The sequence below is a fragment of the Vicugna pacos genome, chromosome 35 (genome assembly GCF_048564905.1).
Source record: "Vicugna pacos chromosome 35, VicPac4, whole genome shotgun sequence".
Classification (NCBI taxonomy): domain Eukaryota; kingdom Metazoa; phylum Chordata; class Mammalia; order Artiodactyla; family Camelidae; genus Vicugna; species Vicugna pacos.
In genome coordinates, this window is record NC_133021.1 from 21,218,481 (window position 1) to 21,242,315 (window position 23,835).

Genomic DNA, 23,835 nt, shown 5'->3' on the forward strand with positions numbered 1-23,835 from the left:
AGTCACGAATCAATCGGAAGCTCCATTTTTCAGTTTTCTTTTTTGGCTCGGCTTTGCGGGGTTATTGTAGACCTTCTTGGATTGTGCAACTGATTTTCCAATTCCCGTAACTGCTTAGTGGCTGCAGAGTTAGTCAGGAGGTGCCACCACCCAACTAGAAGTACTTTTGACAGTTTCTGAAGCCGGGCGATCGGGACTCTGCGCAAGGTGCCAGCCTTCCAGCCTCTCCGAGGGAGCTGCGCGCCCTGACACTCCCCTCCTAGGGATTCGGGCCAATCCGTCCCGATCACTTGACTTCACCCAAGCAGGTTTCTTGTCACCGCAGACAGCAAATTGAACTCATAGCCTTTTTACTTAGCTGCGCCCCCACACCGAGTGAAGGAATTTGCATCTCCCCTCCATAGGGACCACAAAGTTAAGACAACCGACAGCGTGAGGGGAAAAGAGGGTCTCCCTCCAGCCAGACGCGACCCTTTTCTTTTTGCTCAGTCTGATTCACGCCTGGGCTCGCTAGTCGGCTTCGGCGCGCCTGGAGGACCCCATCCTCCGGAGGCTCATGGCCAAGGGCAAAGCAGAAAACTCAAGCATGACTGCCACTCTCCTGTGCGGCTAATAAAAAGGAGGTCTTGATGGGGGGGCCCTTGGTTGGTCCTGTTTTGGCGGGGCAGGTTCCGGGTAGGTTCTGGACAGGCAGCGCCGTGGGCGCCCAGATTCCCGACAGGCTCCACGCCGGGGGCCTTCTCGGCTCCTTTGCTGTTGCCGCCGCCGCCGCCGCTGCTGCCGTGGTTGTCGAGGGTCGGCGAGTGGAGGAGCTGTCGCAGACCCTGTGGAGTCCGTGTCGGTCGCTGTTTTGGCCTGAGGAGTCTTCCTACCTGAGTCGCACCTGGACTCCCGTGGTGTCGAGGGGGAGTCCCTGCGGACACCTCTGCACGCAGTGGAGATGCCTCTCTTTGCCACCAATCCCTTCGATCAGGATGTTGGTAGGTGCTTCTGCCGCTCCCTGTCCACCCCTCGCCGGACTGCGAGCCCCCTCTGCCCGCTCTCCGCGTATGTTCTGGACCCCTGGGCCGGGCCGAGTTCTTTCCCTTTTCCTGAGGCTCTTTCTGTCAGAGTTCGGAGGAGGTTTGGGAGCTTGGCGCATCCTCTTGGAAAGAAATGGGACTGAGAGAGCCTGCGAAAGGGGCCTTGAGCTGGGGCTGTGGGTTCTGAAAGAACTGCTCAAAAGCTTGATGGAGCAGGCCGCGGAGGAACAGCTGGTGTAGCGTCTGGTGCCGGGACAGGGCTTCCTTCTGGGAGAAGAGCTGAGAGCTAGGGGGTATCAGCTAGCGTAGGTTGATAAGCCCTATAATAAAGTCTTCCCCAGGACAGACGTCAAACGTTTGGAACTAGGGGAATGTTTTAGTTTAGCCTCCTTAGAGGATTGTAAAATCTGTTTTATAACCGTTGAAGGGAGGAAAGAGCTTCTGGTGAAGGGTAGACTCTCAGAGATGTTGGGAGAGATGAAAAATGGAATACTTGGCAACAACCGAAACCTAGTTGCGGACCTGAGCCACGGGGCTGCCTTCCTTGGACTGGGTCTCAGTACTTTAAGAAGCGTGAAATGGACCTTGAGTCTGAAACGCCGATTTGTTCTGAACTTGAAATGTTTTTTTTCCCCCTGAATCATTGGTTTTAGGTACTGATCATACAAATTCAACAGGTTAGCTTTGTGTTTATTTATTTTCTGGTCTGCGGCAGTAATTACAGGAGTTTGAGTTTTCAGGGAGAGAATTTTGGGGGTAATTTGAATGCATCGAGGGACTGACTACCTTGGCACACCAAATGTGAAATGAAAGCGAGTTGAATATCAAGGGCCATTGCTGTCGTAAAGAATACTGACAACCTTATGGAATTGCTTTTTATGTCTTTGTATGTTTTGATTATGAAAAATGGGTGTTGAATTTTGCTTTTTAACTCTTAACTTCCAGCATGCTACTGAAGCTTGAAGGTTTGAGTTAAATTAAGACAAGAAAAGTGTTCAATCCTATCTGTCATTGCCTGGCTCAGAGTGAAATCGTGGACAAGTTTCTTAAGCTCTTTGAGTGCCAATGTCCCTCATCTTTAAAGAGAGGAAAATCACATTCTGTTTGTTCAATGAAATAATATGTGTAGAGGGCTGCCTACAGTGTCTCTATACAGTAGGCACCAACTAAATGATAGATTTTTGTTGTTGTTCTGGTTTAAATGAATGTCCTGAATCTTAGCCATGGATGGAACTTTAGAGATCACCAGTAATATTTAATAAATAAATAATTGGAAAGTTACATTTTATTTAATAAGCACTTAGTGCACTATTTACAGGACACCACTCAGCGACTTAAGAGGTAGAGTGATGAGTAAGACATGGTTGATCTGAAGCAGTTTTATAACTTATTGCATTAATTTCCGGGGCAAATGCTCAAAATAAAACAGTTTCTTAATACCTGCTGCCTCTGTTTCCAGCACCTTGATCTAGTTTTCATGGTCGTGTAGAATTTAGCTTCCAACTACCCAGTCACCTTTATATCCTACTGCCTTTTGAACCTACATTTCCATTGAATTCAGATAAATTTCTTAATGTCAAACCCTTTCCCAGTACCTACGCCACCCAGTTCAAGTGCAGGCTCCTTCTTGTCTTTATAGCTTTGCTTGTATTATTTCTTCTACTTTTCTACATGTCCACATGATTAAAAGGGCAACTCAGAATCCAACTCATACCTGAATCATTTCCTGATTACCCTAACCTAGTGTTCCCATTAGCGACACGACGACAGTTTGGACCAGATAAATGTCTTTGTTATGGGAATCTGTCCTCTGCAATGTAGGGTGTTTAGCATCATCCCTGACCTCTCCCCACCCAAACACCAGTTATGATTTAAACATTTCCAGACATAACCCAATGTACGCTGGGGGTACAAAACAGCTTCCAATTGAGAAACACTGCTCTAGCCCACTGTAATCTCCATCCTTTTCTGAAGTCCTGTAACACTTGTCCTTACCAGAGTATTTAGCATTAAAGATAGTTCTATCCTGTATTATGCTCCTTAATTCTTTTTATTGATTGCTACAGAGTAGGTACTTAATACAAGTTTGTTAATCTGAGAATGTGTCAGTTGAGCCTGCTTGACAGTAAGCTTTCTTGAACATTGTTTTGCTACAGAAAAGCTTACTTTTTAAAGTTAGTCAGGTTTTAGTGTTTGAATCAATTCTCTCCTCATGATCCATGTATCAAAATATCATGAAAGGTTATCTAAGAAGACCTGCCAGAGACTCCCAGTAAATAATCCTTGGACAGAGTCCAACAGACTTTCATTTAAAATTTTCTACTAGTATAGCATATAGAATATAGTATGTAGAATACATTTTCCAATATTTCTTCTCACTTTGTCTATCAGTATGTCAGTGATATTAAAGCACTGCCACCAATTCACTTGATACATTTATCATTTAACATTAGCATATATTTGTACTTCTTTAAAATTAAATGCCTTTAACTTTATTCATCAATAAACTAATAAACTCAATTATCAAAGAAATGCAGATCAAAACTACAATGAGGTATCACCTCACACCAGTCAGAATGGCCATCATTCAAAAGTCCACAAATGATAAATGCTGAAGAGGCTGTGGAGAAAGGGGAACCCTCCTACACTGCTGGTGGGAATGCAGTTTGGTGCAGCTATTGTGGAAAACAGTAAGGAGATTCCTCAAAAGACTAGGAATAGACTTACCAAATGACCCAGTAATCCCACTATATCCAGAAGGAACCCTAATTCAAAAAGACACCAGTACCCCAATGTTCATAGTAGCACTATTTACAATAGCCAAGACATGGAAACAGCCTAAATGTCCATCAACAGATGACTGGATAAAGAAGTTGTGATATATTTATACAATGGAATATTATTCAGCCATAAAAAACACAATACAATGCCAATTGCAGCAATATGGATGTCCCTGGAGAATGTCATTCTAAGCGAAGTAAGCCAGAAAGAAGAAAAATACCATATGAGATTATTCATATGTGGAATCTTAAAAAAAAAAAGAGAGACAAATGAACTTAAATATAAAACAGAAACAGACTCATAGACATAGAATACAAACTTGTGGTTCCAATGGGGGAGGGGAGTAGGAAGGGACAGACTGGGAGTTCGAGATTTGTAGATACGACATGTATATATAGAATAGATAAACAAGATTATACTGTATAGCACAGGGAAATATATACAAGATCTTGTGGTAGCTCACAGTGAATAAGAATATGAAAATGAATGTATATTCATATATGACTGAAAAATTGTTCTCTACACCGGAAATTGACACAACATTGTTAACTGACTATAACCCAATTAAAAAAAAAAACTCAAAAAGGTGAATCAGAAATTCACTGGCTGATTTATGCAACAAAACATTTCACATAAAGAGGTAAAATACTGGTGAAGAAATTCCTAAATGTGTAATTAGAATGTGAGCTCCAGAAGGACAGGGATTTTTGTTTGTTTTGTTCACCACTGCACCCCTAACGTGTAGACCAGCACTAATAAACATTCAGTAAACATTTACTGAATATATGGGTCTCATTTTGGACATCATATGTCTTCCTAAGTTCAACTCTTGAATTATAAAGATAACTAATTCCATCAAGTTTTTATTTCAAAGTCCCTGGTGACTTCCATCTTGCCAAATCCGTTGGTCAATTCCTAGTCCATTTCTTTGTTGATCTCTTACATTCCTCTTTGATGTACTTTATTCATTTGGTTTCCAGGATACCAAACTTTTTCTAGTTTTCTGCTTAGCTCTTTTTTTAGTCTATCTGGCTTCTCCTTTTTGTGACTTTGGAATGTTGAACTGAGCCCCAGGCTTGGTTCTAGACCTTTTTTTCTTTTTTTTTTTTTTGTTTGATTTTTTTTTTTTCTCCTTGGAGGCTTAGGAGGCACTTTAGCTTAGTGTTAAGAATTCAGACTCTGGAGCTACATTCCCTGAATTCAGTCCCCAGGTTTGCTGCTTATCAGCAGTGTGACTTTGGGTTAGTTGCTTAGATACTCTGTGCCTCAGTTTCCTTATCTTTAATATGGGATGTAGATATAATAATTATTATTGGTTTCTTCCCCAAACCTATTCATTCCTTCATCCTTGCCTGTTTGAGTAGATGGCACCAGTGATACTGTCACTCATCCCTAGTGTTTAGAGTCATCACTGAGTTGTCTTTTTCCTTTGCACTCCACATCCATACTGTCAGCAAGATCTTTTGGCTCTACTTAAAAACACATCCAGCATCCCGTCACTTCTCTGTACCTCCGTGCTGCTGTCTTACTCCAGTCATTGTCATCTCCTTTAGAGATGTCATTTGTCTCTCCACTCAGCTCCCATCCTTTCTCTTCTCACTGCCCCTTCTGTCAGTAGCCTCAAACTGTTAACCCTGCCTCCAGTCTGTCACCACTCATTTTCCAGGTGGCAGTGATATTTCTACAATGTGAATGTAATCATACGACTCCTCTGATTAAAGTATTTCAGTGACTCTTCAGCTTTTCACCAGAATTGGAACGTTTCAGCCTGGCATCTAAGACCTTTCAGCATTTGGCTCCTTTTTGCCTGTCTGCCTCACCTCCCACTCTTTTCCTTGAGGTGTATTTCCTTGTTGGTTTTATACTACTGCTTTTTCAGGTGTGGATCCTCTGACCTGACGTACTTTTCTCTTCATTGGTCTGCATTAAGGTTGTTTTAAGGAGATGATGCAGGTAAAGCACTTAGCCCAGTACCTGTCATATAGTATACGATGGACACATCTTACCTCCTCTTAGGATATGGTTAGGCTTAGGTGTGGAGCCTTTGGAGACTGCTCAGGTTCTAAGGGATGGAATCAGCTACTGTGAAAACATACTAAGGAGAAAAATGTGAAAATCCAGAATACAGATCTGTTAAAGGTCTGATACCCACTGGGTTAAGAAATTGTACTCATTGTTTCTTCTGTTCCTATTTTGTTTCTCCCGTTAGCTCATCTTTCTAATGGTTCTAGGTTTTCATTTCTATTTTGTGCTCTTTTCTGAGATCCTTTCATGCTGTTCCTTTGATGCTGACGTCCTTCTCTGGGTAGAAGAGCTTCAGATTGCTCTTCCTATATAATTTCCAATGGTGAGGAGAGACTGGGATATTTGATGAAACATTTTTGAAAAATTGATTCTGAAGTCTCCAAAAAAGGGTAATTTCTTTAGGACTTGCTTTCTCCAATGGCCATTTTTGATGCAGTGTTATATGTCCAAGCTGATTGAATGACAAGCTTTTTCCTGCAGCCTGAACATGATGGACAGTCATCCTGTTAGCATTTCTCACCTTCCCAAATCTTTGGCAGTCATAAATTTTGAGAAAATCAGCAGTAGCTATTTATGAGAAAAAAAGTTCTTCAATCCATTGAGAAGACCATTGAAATTTAAGTAAGGCTTAGTGTGGGATTTTTCTGGGTACTTCTAGGCAGATTTCTCAGCCTCTTCTTTTTGAGTATAAGGGTAAAGATAATCTGGGGATAAAATGAGATCATTATGAAGCTTTGAATTCTTTAGAAGCAAGTCTGTGTTATTTTTGCTTGTCACTTTTTCCTTTCCCACAAACAATGTTTTTGTCTTAGAAAATAAATAGTTTTGACTTTATTTGCTATTCACAAAACCATGTTGAACTGCTCCTGGTAGTTTATATTTTTCCGATTTTAAAAATATTTGTTGTAACTGAGAGGCACTGTGCTACCATTCTTGATTGTGAGATATCATCAGTAAATAACGTGAACAATTTTAAATGGGATGCATTTCTGATCTGTGTACGTAAGTTTGTGTCAGATACTGATCGTGTTTATGCATAGGACAGTGTTTAGCATAAGTATCTGCTGATGACTATAACCAGACACTGCTGGGTATGCCTTTATTGACATCATCTTTAGTTATGATAATAGGCAATTTATATTTGATCAGACATAAGCCTGTCATTTCTAGTTAACTATTAACTTCTTAATAAGTTAAGTTTTAATAAGCTTAGATGTTTATTTTTAAATAAAGTGATAAGTTTTAAGATTTAAGTGTGTTCTTTTTAAAAAATGCACTAAGCTTTTAAAAAAGTCTGCTTGGCTACCAGTCAGTGAGGATGATGAATTAAATATTTAAATCCAGTACCGGATCAAAGTGATACTTGCTTTCTTTTTCTAAGATGAAGTACAGTCATCCCTAATATCTGCAGGGGATTGGTTCCAAGCCCCCCATGGACACCAAAACTGCAGGTGTTCAAGTCCCTGACAGAAAATGGCATCGTGTTTTCATATAATCTATGCATAACTCCCCATATGCTTTAAATCATCTCTAAATTACCTGTAAAACCTAATAAAATGTAAATGCTATGTAAATATTATGTGAATGGTTGCCCATGTACAGCAGATTCAAGTTTTGTGTTCGGAACTTTCTGGCTTTTTTTTTTCTACTTTTGACCTGTAGACCCCGAATCCATGGACTGTAAATATTAGACTGGAGGATATTGTTTAGCAGGACTTCTTGGGCTTCAAAGGGATTGAGGGATGTATGAGGCAGGGATCTGGGACTCCTCAATTAGAGCAGTTCCACTAGGACTTGCTTTGTGTGTTGGATTTCTTTTAAGAAAAGTTTTTCTTATAAAAAGAAAGATTATTGAATAGTAAAGAATTCTACAAGTCTTTGTCCCTGCTTTTTGGAAGGGAACCTCTAAATACTTGGAATTTCTTGAGTGATAGGAGTATCTTTCTTATTCATAGTGGGCTCCTGGGACAATACCTTGGTTTACGCTAGTGAGATGACTCAGCTTAGGGGCTGGTCACTCCAGAAAGACTAGCCTTGGTTGTAGATGGTTGGGGCTTTGAGTCATGTGATGTCAACTAAACCTCCAGAAAGGGGGAAGAGGCCTGGAAATTGAGTTCCAGGAGGTGGCCAGTCATTCAGTCAGTCATGCCTTCTTGATGAAACCCCAGTAAAAACTCCGGACAGCAAACCTCCGTTGAGCTTCCTGGTTGGTGATACACATTGTTGTGCCAGGAGGATGAGTCCTGAGGGCACAGACGCTTCACCTTTGAGAGCCTCCCAGGCCTAGTCCTGTGCATATCTCTTCATTGGCTGGTTGACATTTGTATCTTTTATAATAAAATTATAATAATAAGTGCTTTCCTGAGTTCTGTGAGTTGTTATAGTGACTTATTGAGCCTGAGGGGCTACTGGAAACCTCTAAATTTGTAGCCAGTTGGTCAGAAGTGCATGTGGCCCGGGAACCCCAGAGCTTGTTTCTTGTGTCTTAAGTGAGGTGAGACTTGCGAAGCCTGGGCTGACTCTGGGGTAGTTAGCATCAGAGTTACACTGTAGGGGGCTTCTGCATTGAAAAGTGAAGTTTGAAAACTGCTGAAGTAGATGCTAGTCAAAGTCTGTGTTTCTATGACATTTATGGATTCATAGTGCAGTTACGTAATTAGACTTAGTATTTATTGAACATTTAGGCTGCGAGCATGAATATTGAAAGAATTACCCAAAGTAGAAATTGTTATTTTCAAGGGATTTACAATTATGGAAGCTTCAACAGGTAAATTGGACTCAGTTATCCTCCTGGCCAGTGAGAACAAATTAAACAGCATTTCAAAATTAGTTTTTAAAGTAACCTATTTAGTTTCCAGACTAATGTTGAGTTTCTCATTATGTTTTCTTCTTTTCCCTCTTTGAAACCATTTTTGCGTATTGGCAATAGATTCATTTTTTTTCCAGAAGTCAAGCTCTGATCAGATTATTTCCCTGCTCAGAATTTTCTTGGCTCTCTGATGTTTCTTGAATGAATAGAGATACCTCATTTTGTATTTTATGCCTTAGAGTACTTCCTGCCTTTCATAAAGTAGTCTCTATTTCAGGCAGTGTACATTCTTCTTTATACTTCTCTTCAGTTTTCATAACTTTACTGTCTCCACTTAAATTCTGTTCTCGTCTTAGTTTCTAAATATATCAAGAAGCCTTTCCTGATACTCCTTTTTTCTCCTCACAGGTCTTTTATCTTTTTTTCAGCTTGCTTCAGGCTTTGCATTTTTTTTTTTTTCTGTGACACTTTTTCTGTCGTGTATTCAGATCTCTATGTACCTGTTTCATTTTCTTTTTTAAGAGTCTGGTACTTCAGATAGAGCCTGTCATAGACTAGAAGCTTACTCCATTTTGTTGAATATCTATGCAGATTTTGTAATTTCCTGCAAATAAGTCACCTTACCAAGGTCTCAGATGTTTTGGACATTTGTGTTAATTCGAAAAGGAATTTGTTTGTATGAATAGCTCCTTTGTTAACTTCCATTTTAGAAAATGGTAAGGGGACTGGGCATAGGTACCCTGCCTACCACTACCCATTGGTTTTCACCCGCTGCTGTCCTTTTAGATATTTATTCTAGTCCTCCAGTGGCAGTGACTAACTGGTAGGTGTTGCTGTAACCCCGGGGTCGGGATGGGGTGATATGGATCAGGTATTGTAAACCTACAAAGAATTTGGACAGAGTTGACTGCTTTCTATTTTCTGCTTTTGAACTGGCTATGACTGACCTCCATCTCTTGGTAGTAAGTCAGAATGGGGAAATGAGTGTTGCCTGTTGAACAAGTTGCCTGGGGCTTGGATGGGAATGGGGGAGCAGGAATTCTGTTGTCTCATCACCAAAACCCATTATTAAAGATAGGAATCTTGATATGGATCAGGCTTCCCACCCCCAAACCATCTCAGGTTAAAAAATGGAAATGTTAGTGAGGATCTTGGTGATGCTGTCTGTCAGCATATCTGTTCTTGGAGTTACAGTGCTCCTGTCAATATAGGTTACCTTCTATTTTGATCTCTTTTTGTTTCAGAAGACAACAGTTACTTCTTTTTGGGGGAGAGGTAGTAATTAAGTTTATTTAGTTGTTTATTTTTTTGGTGTAGGTACTGGGGATTGAACTCAGGACCTTGTGCGTGCTAAGCATGCACTCTGCCACTGAGCTACACCCTGCCTCCCCCTCCCAATTACTTCTTTTTGAAGTGTTTTTCCTCTTACACAGGCTCTTGTTTCTTAGTTGCTCTCTTCCGTGTTGCATTTAACTTGCTAATATTTTGTTGAGGATTTTTGCATCTGTTTTCATGAGAGATACTGATTTGTAGCTTTCTTTTCTACTAATGACTTTGGCGTTAGTAATAGGGTTCTCATAGAACGAGTTTAGAATATTCCCTCTGCTTCTGTCTTCTGGATGAGCTGGTAGAGAATTGGTATAATTTCATCCTTAAATGTTTGGTGGAACTCACCATTAACCTGTCTGTGCCTGGTGCTTTCTGTTCTGGAAGGTTATTAATTACTCATTCAATTGCTTTAATAGATGCAGGCCTCTTCAGATTGTCCATTTTTTTCTTGTTTGTGTTTTGGTAGATGTGTCTTTTGAGGACTTGGTTCATTTTATCTAGGTTATCAAAATTTGTGGGCATAGAGTTGTTCATGATTTTATGTTTCTTTCCAACACCATCAAGCAGTTCTCCGATTTTCAGTGAACACTGCCTCGATGTCCCACATATGTATTTAGCCCAGTTCTGACCCTCTCTACCTACCTAGAGATAGTGTCAGATTCCACAGGCGAAGGGCTTAGTCCCAGAAGACTGCCCTCACTCCCCACTTCACGTGACAGTTCAGGATGTTACCTGGGCTTCTGACTGACTGGCTATAATTTAAAGGCTCCCATGACCATCTCAGTATTATTAACTCATGGTAACATTTATTTAATATCTTTTTTATGTCCGTGAAATCTGTAGTGAGTTCTCCTCTTTCATTTCTGATATTAATGATTTGTGTTTTCTCTCTCTCTCTCTCTTTTTTTTTTTTTTGTTAGCCTGCCTACCGATTTTATTGGTCCTTCCAAACAACAAGCTTTTTGGTTGTACTGATTTTTCTCTAATTCTGTTTTCAATTTCATTGATTTTTATTCTAATTTTTTTATTCTCCTTTTTTTGAATTTAAGTTCCTCTTCTAGTTTCCTAAGGGGGAAGTTTATATTAGTGATTTTAGATCTTTTCTAAAGTATGTATTCAGATTTCCCATAATTTTCTAACGTATGTATTCAGCACTGATATCAAATGCCTCCTACAAATTTTGATGGGTTGTACTTTCATTTTTGTTCAGTTCATAATATTTTAAAATTTCTCTTTTTTTTTTTCATCTGTGTGTTACTTGGAAGTGTGTTATTTGATCACATATTTTGGGATTTCCCATCTAGCTCGTTAACAGTTTCTAGTTTAATTCCACTGTAGCCTGTGAACAGACATGTTTGATTTCTAGTTTTTAAAATTTGTTGTGGTGTGCATTATAGCCCAGAATACGATCTGTTTTGGTGAATGTTCCATGTGAGCTTGATAAAAATGTGTTCTGCTATTTTTGGATGGAGTGGTCTACAGATTCCAATTATATCCAGTTCATTGATGGTGTTGTTGAGTTCAGCTCTGTCCTGACTGATTTTCTGCCTATTGGAACTGTCCATTTCTGAGAGAGACGTGTTGAAATCTCCAGTGTATTCATCTGTTTCTCTTTGCAATTCCAGTAATTTTTGTGTCAGTTATTTTGAGACTCTTGTAGTTAGGCACACATGTTAAGGATTGTTGTCTTCCGGAAGAATTGACCCCTTTACTATTATGTAATGCCTCTATCCCTGATAATTTTCCTTACTCCAAGATTGGCTCTGTCTGAAATTAGTATAGCTACTCTTACTTCCTTTTCATTACTGTTAGCGTGGTATATCTTCCTCCATCCATTTGCTTTTAATCTATATGTGTCTTTAAAATCAGTTCTTATAGTTGACATATAATTGGATCTCATTTTTTGATCACTCTGGCAATCTGTGTATTTAGACCATTAATATTTAAAGTGATTATTGATATTGTTGGATTAATATCTACCATATCTGTTACGGTTTTCTAGTTGTACCCTTCTTTGTTCCTGTTTTTTCTTACACTTTTTCTCCTACCTTTTGTGGTTTAATTGAACATTTTATATGGTTCCATTTTCTCTCTTTTTTAGTGTATCAGTTATATAGATATTGCTACTTCCAGTGGTTGCCCTAGAGTTTATAATATACATTTTTGGGGAGGGGTTAATTAGGTTGGTTGGTTTGTTTATTTTACTAGAGGTACTGGGGATTGAACCCAAGACCTCATGCATGCTAAGCACATGCTCTACCACTGAACTATACCCTTGCCCACCTACAACTAGTCCAAGTACACTTTCAAATAACATTCCACCACTTCCGTGGTAGTACAGTCACCTCTAATCGTAAAATATTCTTATTCCTAATTCTTCTCTCTTCTTCCTGGTGTCCTTGCTGTGATTCATTTCACTTATACACACACCTGCACACACCACACACACATACACATATATACATATTTCCTATATCTTCTCCCTGGAGAACTTTTAAAAACATTTCTTGCAAGGCCAGTCTACTGGCAGCAAATATCCTCAAATTTTTTTTTTTGAGAAGTCTTTATTTCTCCTTTCACAGAATATGTAATCCTAGATTGTTGGTTATATTTTTTCCTCGACACCATTTCATTTCATTCTTTTCTTGCTTTCATGGTTTCTGAGATGTCATGTAATTGTTATGTTTACTACTGAATAGGTAGGGGTTTTTTTCTTCTGGCTCCTTTTTAATTTTTCCTTTATCTTTGATCTTCTGCAGTTTGAATAACATATGCCAAGGTGTAGAGGGCTTTGGGATTTTTTTGTTTTTGGTTTTGTTCTTTTTTTTTTTTTTGACATGTATTATGCTTGGTGTTCTTGGAGCTTCCTGGACCTGTGGTTTGGTGTCTTAACATTAATTTGAGGAAATTCTGAATAATTTTTGCTTCAAATATTTCTTTCTTCTCTCTTTTTCTTTTCAGCTATTCCAATTATGCCTTTGTAACAACTCTTATACATTTCTTGGGTAATCTGTTCCAATTTTTTTTTCCCCAGTCATTTTTTTCTCCTTGCTTTTCAGTTTTGGAAGTTCCTATTAACATATCCTCATACTCAGAGATTCTTGCCTCAGCTGTGTCCAGACTGCTGACAAGCCCATCAGAGGCATTCATTTCTGTTATCTATTTTTGATCTCTGGTATTTTTTTTTTATTATTTTTTAGAATTTGCATCTCTCTGCTTACATAGTTCTTTGGTTCTTGCATATTATCTACTTTTTCCATTAGCGTTCTTAGCATATCAATGATATCAATGATAGTTTTTAAAATTCCTGGTCTGATAATTTCAACATCCCTGGCACGTCTGAGTCTGGTTCCGATGCTAGCTCTGTCTCTTCCAACTGTGGTCTTTGCCTTTTGGTGTGGCTTGCTGAGAGATGCATATGATGTCTTGGATAAAAGGAACACCAGCCTTTAGTGGTGTGATGGTAAGTTATCTATAACCCCGTGACTGGGTCTCAGGCTTTCAGTGAGCCTCTGACCCTGGGGTGTGAATTTCTCATGAGCTTCTCAGTGTCCATCCCCCAGACTCTCTTAGGTGGGACAAGATGGCTAGAGTGGGCTAGAGTTGGATATTCCCCTTCTCCCACCTGGATGGCTAGAGCAGGCTGGAGTTGGGAATTTCCCTTTCCCCAGGTAAGTTAATCTCTGGTGAAACCCTAGTTGGTTAGGTGCTGGTAAAATAATTTCTTTTGAGAGTAGACCTTGTTAAGAAGAGAATGCTCTGGCATATTTAAAGATAGTTACTGTTTCCCTCCCAGTGGAAAAATAGGGAAAATTTTCTGTGGTATTCTTGAGAAACTGGGAGAGCCCATGGAAGTTAAACACACAGAAGTGTTGGGACTCCCCCATGTCTAGGCATCTCTGGAGTTGTGACTCAGACTTGTGCACACTTACCCTCCAGCAGTTTGTCAGTTTCAGTACACAGTTTTGTACCCAGTACTTGTTCCTGGGTTTCTGCTCTGTTAAGTTGTGATTCTGTGTATCCACCTGTCTGTATATCTAATTTTGAGGGCAGCAGTTTGCCCTGTGACCTCACTTCTGACGGATCTAAGAAGAGTTGTTGATTTTTCACTTTGTTTATTTAGCATTTTACTCGTTAGGGTGAAGTGATAACTTCCAAGCCCCTTACATGCTGCACTAGAAAATGGAAGTAATTCCCTGTTTTTGGTGCCTAAGTCTCAACTGTACGTGGTGTCTCCTTGTCTAGAAAAAATTTGCTTTACCTCTAGAAAGTAAACCATCACTCATTTGCTCAGAAGGTGAGAGATGGTTATTAGAGCCCTTGAGTAAGGAAGCAAAGTAGGGACTACCCACCTTTCAGACAGCATTAACCCCTTTTGCTACCTTGAAATCCTCTTTTCTACTTCATTCTCAATCACAGGCATTTTTCTGCTACCAGTGCTTGAATTTTCTGATGCTGGTTCTTAAGCTTTTTTTTCCTTAAGCTTCTTTTTTTTTTTTCTTACTGCCAATATGTGATTCACCTTTCTTAGATCTACTTTCTAAGTAGTTTGCAATGTATCTATATTGTCCTATAGCTTTTGAGATATTGTTGGTGTTAATTGCTTCTTATGTTTTCCTTATCCTTGTGTGTTTGTCTTAAAAAAAAATACCTTTATTGTAATTAAGAAAGGGAGCTAAATTAGATGATTTGGTTCAGTCTGCCATACCTCTGTTGTTTTGAACTTGTCAAGTTTTTATTTAAGGGAAAATATTCAATTAAAGCTGGATTTGGTTTCCCCACCCCCCTTCTTAGAAACCAAAATCAACAAAACTAGATAATTAACTAATTTGATTACCTGAAACATTTTGATAGAGATCTGTACTTAGTCATGTTCTTCTGCTGGCAACTAAAGCTAAGAATTATTTGACAAGGAAAATATTCCTTATTTTAATCTTTGTATATGCAGAAAGGGATAGACCTCTGTGTGTGTGTGTGTGTGCGTTGGTGTGTTTGTGCATGTGTATGTGTATGAGTTTATAAGGAAAAAAATCAATGGCCTATTTTTTTATGCTAAGTAACAAATGAAGTGTGAATGGGGAAAATAATTGTGATAGGTACTAAAGGTGCCCTACTGCCTTTTAAAGATGGATTTAAATATTTCATTAAGCAAACACTGACAGCTATTCTGATTGTTGATATTTGATTACACTACAGTTTGATAATTTGAATGTGATCATTTACCTCTTAAAATAAAAACAATAACATTTCTGTGATTTCTTTTTATAATATGTAGAGAAAGCAACCAGTGAGATGAATACTGCTGAGGATTGGGGCCTCATTTTGGATATTTGTGATAAAGTCGGTCAGTCTCGCACTGGGTAAGTGTTTCGAAGTTTCAAAGCATTTTTATTTATTCTTCCCTTTTATTAACATGAATAAACCAAGCATTAGAAGGTAAAGCATATTGCAGTCACAATTCAATTTAGAAAGAGAATGTTTTCTCAGGCAAGATTGGAGGAATCACCCCATTTAGGTTACTCCTTATAACCAGAAGTAGCATGACTGGGAACAGTGTTGATACTGTAATTATTCACCCTTGTCCATGTTTGCCTCCCCAAATCTAGCTTTTCCCACTGATTTTTAAAGTCATCAATGATCTCTCAGTCACCAGTTTTTCTGGTAATTTCTGAGTTCGTTTCTTCTTTGTCACATCTGCCTGTTCCACCCAGCTAATCAGTGACTATTGAAAGAGAGACATTTTTAGGAAAATGGAAACTGTATACTTCCTGGGATACAGACTTTTTGGTAATACAGGGCTTTGCAAACAGTGCAGTGAGGGGATTAACTGATACACACATGAACGGTTTCTTTAATTCCTGGGCTAATAGCATCCAGTTATTAATAGCCACATTCACCCCTTTGTGCCACACAAATTATTGTCTCATTTTTGTACTTCCTTATGAGGAATGTTCAGAAGCACTGCTGTAGCATACTTGGTTCTTCTGGTGGGAATCTGAACCCTCTGACAGTGCCTTCTCTGGCTCTTCTTCCTTCCCTTCTAAATACAGGTAGTTCCTCATGTTGCTTTGATCCATTTTTTTTCCCTAACATTTTTTTTTCTCTGTAAATCTCACAGCTTCTGGGTGTCTTTATGTGAGTGACACCTGTATTTTCAACTCTCATTCTCTTACCCAAGCACTGGTCCTGTGGATGCAGCACCGTTTCTAACATCATGCTATGTAAGCCTCGGTCTCATCTTCCAGGAACCTGAACTCATGTCTCTTGGCTTTAAACCCATGTTCCCTCCTTTGTTTCCCGTCTTCCTTGTCTCTGTTACTGACAAGGTTATTCTTTCATTTGCACTTGAAACCTCAGGCTCATCTCTGCAATTAGTTTCTTACTAAATTCTATCAGCTCACCACCATCATGTCTCTCACGGTGTTGATGCTGTGCAATCTCCTTAGTTAAGTTCTTGAACACGGTCACACCAGGCAGGGCCCTTTGTCCTCAGAGCCTTTCTGCCCCTTCACTTGAGCCCGTTTAGCTTGTAACGCACTCCCCTTGGCAGGTTCCCGAAACTGTGGTTTCCACATGTGGCTCACCCGTCCCCTTTGATGAATACACATTTTAGTGTATGCAGTCTTGTTCTTTCCTGCCTGCTTAGTTCCCTAATTTAATTGAAGTTTGAGTAGCTACTGTGTGCTGTGTGTCTGTTCCTTTTTTGCTTTTCTCTTGGCCCCAGTTGACTGGAGACATCCTTAACCGTACCTAGACTAGTGCATTAACCCGTTGGTATTTCCTTCTGCTTCTGCCTTTTTTCTGTCCGTCTCTTAGAGCCAGTTGCCACATAACAACTCTGACCGTGTTACACCTGTACCTTCCGTGCTGAGCTAAGTCTAGTAATCTCCTTTGGCCTCTGAATCACTTGTTCTTCATTTACTTCTTCTGTAAATGCCATTCTTTTCAACTCATATTTGAGTTGCCAGTGCTTTTCTGCCTAATTTTAATGTTTTTTGGTCATTTTGTACCTTCAGTGTGGAATATTCTCTTCTCCCATTCCCTGTCTCTGTCTCATATCCCTCCAGACCCGCAATGGGTATTATTTCTTCCACAGAGCCTTTCCTTATCCCCGTTACTGAAAATCATTACTGATAATCTGGATCCTCAAAGCACTCTATCAAAACCATTCTTGTTTGTGTTTTGTCTTGTATAATAGCAATTTATGTATATCTAGTCTACTTGGATTGGTAGGCTGAAAGTCCTATGAGTTTTTGTTGTACAGGGGAAAGTAAATACCTTAGTGGTTGAGAGTGTGGACTCTGGATTGAGGCCACCTGGGTTCAGATCCTAGCTCTTGACTGCTTAGCTGTGTCATGTTGGGTAAATAGTAACTTAACTTTTCTAGTTTGCTACAGAAGAATAAAAATAGTCTCTTTTACATAGGGGCTTGTTTTGAGTGTGAGATTAGTCAAAATATATATATATATAAAGTGTTTATAGTGGTGTCTGGCACATGGTTAAATGGGTGCACCTTTGTCCTTTTCTGAGGAGAGTGCTATTTTATGACAGTTTGTCTGTTGAGGACTAGCTTACTGACCTAGCTCCATCCCTGTATAATTTGGAGATAAAACTTTTATATAGCTTTCCAGTTGTAAGGGCCCTTCTCTTTTTTCACTGTCACTTTTCTTTTTGTCTTTGGTTTGCTGTTCTTCACTTTGTAGATATTTTAAAATAATTAAGTTAGTTGCTTGAGATGAAGAGACAAACTCCTTTTCATTACTAGAAATATTCCATATTTTTCTGGTTGAAAAGTAAATTTGTAACCCACCTAAAAATCCTGTATGATATATAATGTAGGTAAATAAATCAGTTTGTTTTTCTTCAGTTAACATTCTTATACTAGAAACAATAATTTGTTACATTTTCCCTATTTTTTTTTCTTGTGATGAGAACTCAAGATCTACTCTCTCAGCAACTTTCAGATATACAATAAAGTATTGTAACTATCATCTCCATGCTGTACATAATCCTCAGAACTTATTTTTTAACTGGGAGTTTGTACCTTTTGACCCCTTTTATTGATTTTGCCCACCCCCCACCCTCCCCCGTCTGGCAACCACCAATCTGTTCTCTGTTTCTGTGAGTTAGATTCTATTAGATTCCACATATCAGTGAGATCATATAGCATTTGTCTTTCTCATTCTGACTTATTTCACTTAGCATAATGACCTGAAGTTTCCATCCATGCTCTCCTTATATATTGAAAATGTACTTATTTGTAGCTTTAAAAAATTATTTTCTATTTGTTTTTTGTCATTATCTAGTATCATTAGGTTTAGCTACATGCTCATTTTTTACTTTTTCAAATTTACTTTAGACAACATACTCAATATTTTCCTTAATATTTCATTATCCATTGGAGATTTTAATTGACATTATGCTAAGTCTAAATTTCCTTAATAAATCTTTTCAACTTTGCTAATTTAAATGAGAGGTGGTTCTATTTTTAATATTTTTTCCTTTCCTCTTTCCTTTTTTTCCTTCCACTAATTTTTTCTTCCTTGGAAGTTCTTGCTCTTCAGTTCCTTTAAATTCTGAAGTTAATTTCCAGCATTGATTTGTTTATGTAAATATGATATCTCTTTATAGTTCATATTAATAAAGAATTGTTTGAAAAGTATTGTATATAAGTGAGATACCATTCTGATATTCCTGGGTTTAAAAAAAAAATCAAACCCACAAAATTCACTCATGTCTGTGATTTTTCTCTAAAAATAATGTTTATGTACATGTCTAGTAGTATTTTCTCGTTCTTGCTGTACCTTGATAATTTCATAGTAGGACGTGATAAGCATCAGGGCCGCATTCCTACTTGCATGGGCCCTGTGCACTTTTTTCTTCCTGGGTCCTTTTCTCCATTAAAAAAATAGTAAAATATTTTATGACTGCATTGCTATAAAAGTAAATGTACTATTAGTCATTAAAACATTTTCTTTGATCTAAAAGTTCATCTTTTTGTTATTTTAAAAGAAATTAAAACATTTTTGTGGGCCCCTGAATTTGTGAGCCCTTGGTGTTGTGCCTGCATGCCTAAGAATAACTATTACGGAATTGGGTTCTGTATTCTCAGGTCAGCTTAGTAATAGAAAACTATTAAGGTTCTTTTCAAGTGAGCAGTAAACTGTGGGATACTTGTGGTAGAGTTCCTAATGTTACCGAGTCCAAACTTGTTCTGCTCACCACACGACAGGTCAATAAATCGGGAGATGAGGTGTTGGGGCAAGGAATAGCGACTTTACTCGGAAAGCTGGCAGACTGAGAAGATGGCAGACTAACGTCCTGGAGAACCCTCTTCCCCAAGTCAGAATTCAGGCTCCTTTTATACTACAAATGGTGGAGGGAGGAGGGAGGATGTGGTAGGTTGTTGCAAACTTCTTGGTGTAGGAATTCTTTGTTCTTGGAATCCTTTCTTCTTCAGCTGTCCACTTTGGTGAGGTCATGGTGCCCCTGTGAAACCTCTAACACAACAAATGTTGTTTTCTATTATGCAACTTATTATCTTTATAGAAGTACAAAAGTGTTAATATCCTTAAAGATCAGAGCCTTGAGAATAGCCTCTCCTGTATACGTCAGGCTACAGGCAACATTCTTTTACAACAGGTGCAGAGCTAGCAAGACTAAGCCTAGGAAACAGGGCTCAGGGTTAAAGCCAAAGCAACAGCTCCATGTGGAGTCAGATTTGTTGCTTTCTGTTACACTAATATATCATTTATTTACTTATTTTTATTACGGTAAAATATATATAGCATAAAACTTAACGCATTAACCATTTTTAAATGTACAGTTTGTGGCATTCAGTGCATTCACATTGTTGTGGCATCGTCATCCGTATCCCATCTCCAGAACTTTTCATCATCCCCAGCTGAACTCTGCTGGTTAAACAACTTACCACTCCCCCTTCCCAGAACCTGGTGACCGCTTCTAGTTTGTTTTTAATCTTTTACATCATTTTATAATTATTTATATGGAAAATTTATAGTGACCTGGTTTATGTTGTCAAGGAACCTAGATACACAGGTTTAGATATGGGTTGCTGATGATAGTAGCATAAGAATATTAGAAAGTATTGTAGGTTGTCAGTGAGATGCTTTGGATACCTGGTGTGCTTTAGAAAAGACTTGAGACATGTAATTGGTGTGAGAGGGAAAAGGGAACAGGAGTTTTCCTGAGGTGGATGTAGATACAAGGCAAGTGGAAGTGGAGGGAAGTTATGGATGGGAATGCAATTCCTAAGGTTATTTATATACTAGGCAACGGTCTAGATTTTTTAAAAAAGCATTTCCATGCGATGTTAGTTTGTAATTTTATAAAATGTACAGATTTATTTAAGATAATGGATTTTGGGGTGGTGGAGGGAACTTTAAGAAAAGCATTTCTTTTTCAGTAAGATTTTTTTTTAATCAAAATGATTTATAACCAGCAATATATTGTAGAATTACTTGTGCATAAATAAAATAACTTATGTTATTTACTTTTTTCTTCCCTAAGAAGATAATATTTAAAAATCCTTTTGACCCTTTAAAATTTTTCTTTCTTTTTTTTTTTTAAAAGAGTCATCTGTTGTGTAGCATTGTGATCGTTTGGAAAATATTCTCAAGTTTTAAGGGAAAATAAAGAGCCAATTATTGTGAAATTTCATTTAGTTAGAGAACTATGACCCAGAAACATGGTTCCAGTGGTATTTCGGAAAACCTTCCTTAATTCTTCCTCTTTTCAAAAAATCTTGCTGTGCTGTTCTTTGAACCACCTATTCGTGTGTATTTATGTTTGTTGTTTTAAAGAAATACTTATGCTTAAATGAGATACATACTTTTTTGTTTCAGAAATACATACTCAGATGGCTCAAAAATTAAAACAATTTAAAAAGATGAACATTGACAAGTCTAACTCCTATCCCTGTTTCCCTCCTCCATCCTCTGTAGGTACCACTTAGTTTCTTTTGTTTCTTTCCATAGTTTCTTCCCTCAAATATTAATATATTTTCTCCACATTCATTGACAATTAGCGTATTATATACACTATTCTACATTTGTAGAATACTTCATTTGTAATTACTTCATTCTTAACATATCCTGTCCGCCTGAAATGTTTGAATATGCTGGACTTACAACTGTAAAAAACATTCTGAAAATGTTTTCTGACTTCCTAAGATATTCACATGATTTTTAGTGTGCAGTTCCAGTGTCTGAGTAAGTACTGAGAATGCCTAGCCAGTGAGGTCATATGATGGACTGAAAAGTCTGTTTGTTCAGAATCAAGAGAACTTTCAGAATAATAGTAGCAGTTTTCTTTAACATGTCTTCACATAATAAATAGCTGTTGTCTATTAGTTTTGATTGATTTGTTTATAATCTCATATGTAAAAAATAGATGAGGGTAGATCCACAGTAACAAGTAAATATTAAAATTCTATAATTGACATCCAGGTTAATTTGTGCTATTATTTTATATCTTAACTGTCTGTCCTCAGCTTTAGATAAAAATGAGTTGACTGAAGGTGGAAAACATGATGAAGTCTTTTCTTTGCTTGGTAAGGGATCTATTTAGATAGCGTGTCTTTGATTTATTCGTATAGATTTGGAAGGAAAAAATGATAGTCATTACAGATACTTTGTGAAAAATATAAGCCTTTAGGAAAGAGTGTGTTAAAAATATTTTCACTGGCTTTATTTTGTCTGGTCTTGACCTGGGCTGTGAGTACAGAATACTGGCTGACCTTTGACCGGAAGTTGATTGATTAATTCCTGATTTTTTTTAACGGAAAAGTGATCTCTGACCTAGACGTCTTCAAGTTAGAAGGGCAGCATCAGGTAGAGAAACCAGATCTCTTCCAGTATATAGTTTGTAATAATCATATCTTCAACTTACTGGCTTTAGGTTTTTAAAATCTTTTAAGTGTTCTTGTAAGAATAATAGCCAACATTTATTGACTGCTTATTATCTGCTGGATCTTGTTTAAGTACCATATATGCATTTTATTTTATCATCATAACAGCTCTAGGTACTCAAGGCTTTTCTAGTTAACGAATGAAAATCTGATTCACATTTAGGATTTTTTTAAAAATGTGATTTAAACTAGGAGAAGAGTTCCAGCAGGGATAAAATTAAAGGCTTGCTTTTGTAAAATGTGATCTTAATTTCCAGGTCCCTTTTACTTTCTTACCACAGAATTACTTCAGTTGGTTTCATTCTCTTTATATCAGTTTTTCTTTTATTTGACAAACAGGAACACTGGCTGGGTATCAAGCTTTGGGTATACAGTGGTGAATAAAGCAAGCACAGCCTTTGCCATCAGCTGTGGTAGTCTACCAGTGGACGACAGAAACAAACAGATAATGGCTAAGAAGATAGTGGACAGAGTATTTTAGTGGACAATAAAAGGGGAGATCTACTTAGATTTTTCAGGGGAGCACTGGTGTCAGGGTGTAACATTTATGCTGTGATTTTAAAGTTGAGAAGAAGCAAGGAGCTGAAAGCAGAGGCCGCAGGCATAGGGATAGCACTACGTGAATGGTGCCGGGTAGAGAAGGGTCGGTGCTTTCTGAGAAGAGGGAAAGATACAGAGTAGCTAGAGCAGAGGTGAGTTTCCCTGAACAAGTAGAGCTAGATCTAAAGAGAGTGAGTGAGTTAGAAAAACGGAAGGTCATAGTTGGAATGCTTGAAATTGAGATTCTAAATGGTTTTCTTTTTTTTGGTAGTGGCATAGACTAGGATGTGACCATGCATTTTGAATATGCCCAATGACTATAGAGTTATTATTCACTTCAATTCTGATCTTTTTTGCATTTTATATTAAAATTCTTTTATAGTTAATGTAATGTCTTTATATTTTTGAAAGCCATCCTCTAAATCGGACTTCCCTCAATATTCAGGGAAGGTTTATATTACCTGTTAATTAAAAAATTTTTTCACTTTGTTCAGCAAAGATTTGAGTTCCCTATCTTTTACTGTGTGCCTGCTATACAAGTTATGCATACACGTGTCCCTTCTGCCTTCCACAATATAGTTATACATACATCCTTGAGTGATAAGTTGTAGTAAAGCACTTTTCATAGCATGTAAGATGAAAATGTAAAGGTCAAGTCACTCTAAAATCGCTTTGAAACTAAAGTTGTGAAAGTGACTCAGTAGAGTAGGACACGTTTTGTGCTTTCTATAACTAACATTGTTGACTGTCCCCGAGTCCCTGGCACGATTCTGAGAGTATTGTAATAACACAGCGAGCAGGAAGCATTGGCGTCCCCTTTTTATAGATGAGGTCTGTCAAGCCTCAGATCTTTTTCTACTGAATCACAGGGCTGTTTTGTCTCACAGTGGTTCTCAGCCTGGTGGTGTTGCTCTGTTAGGGATGGTTTTGGTTGCCACAGTGACAGAGTCACTGCTGACATTGATTAGGCAGGGAACAGAGATGTGATATGCCAGACAGTCTTAACACTGCAAGAATTTTTCTGCCCTAAACACCTAATAGTGCTCGTATTTGGAGACATATTGCTATTATCTTTGTATCTTTTCAGTCCTGCCTCAGGTGATGAGAAGTTAACTATGCAAGTTCATTAGCCATGTATTATTATTATTGTTATTATTATATATATATATGTATGTATATATATATATATTTTTTTTTTTATGTTTGCAATACTTTAAGGAAGAGGTTCTATTGTTCTTCTGTTAGGTCCCTTGAAGGGGGATAATGAAGAGAGAGTATCCTCATTTTGAAAAGTTGACTGATCTAAAAATCATTGCTTTAGTAATAGATGCAATAATTAGAATTTAAATTCACTGCCTTTTCAGTGGCAATCATTTCCTCAAGCATTTAAAATAGGTTAA

General features: G+C 38.1%; 1 protein-coding gene across 1 annotated transcript in view; it reads left to right on the top strand.

Annotated features, from left to right (window-relative positions):
- Window positions 1–617: 617 nt before the first annotated feature.
- The window catches only part of STAM (signal transducing adaptor molecule), a 54,959-nt gene continuing 31,741 nt past the window's right edge, over window positions 618–23,835 (top strand). Inside the window, exons 1-2 of the mRNA XM_015249931.3 lie at window positions 618–980; window positions 15,242–15,326. Coding sequence (XP_015105417.1) covers window positions 941–980; window positions 15,242–15,326 — 125 coding nt within the window. The 5' untranslated portion in view covers window positions 618–940. The remainder of the gene's footprint in view (window positions 981–15,241; window positions 15,327–23,835) is intronic.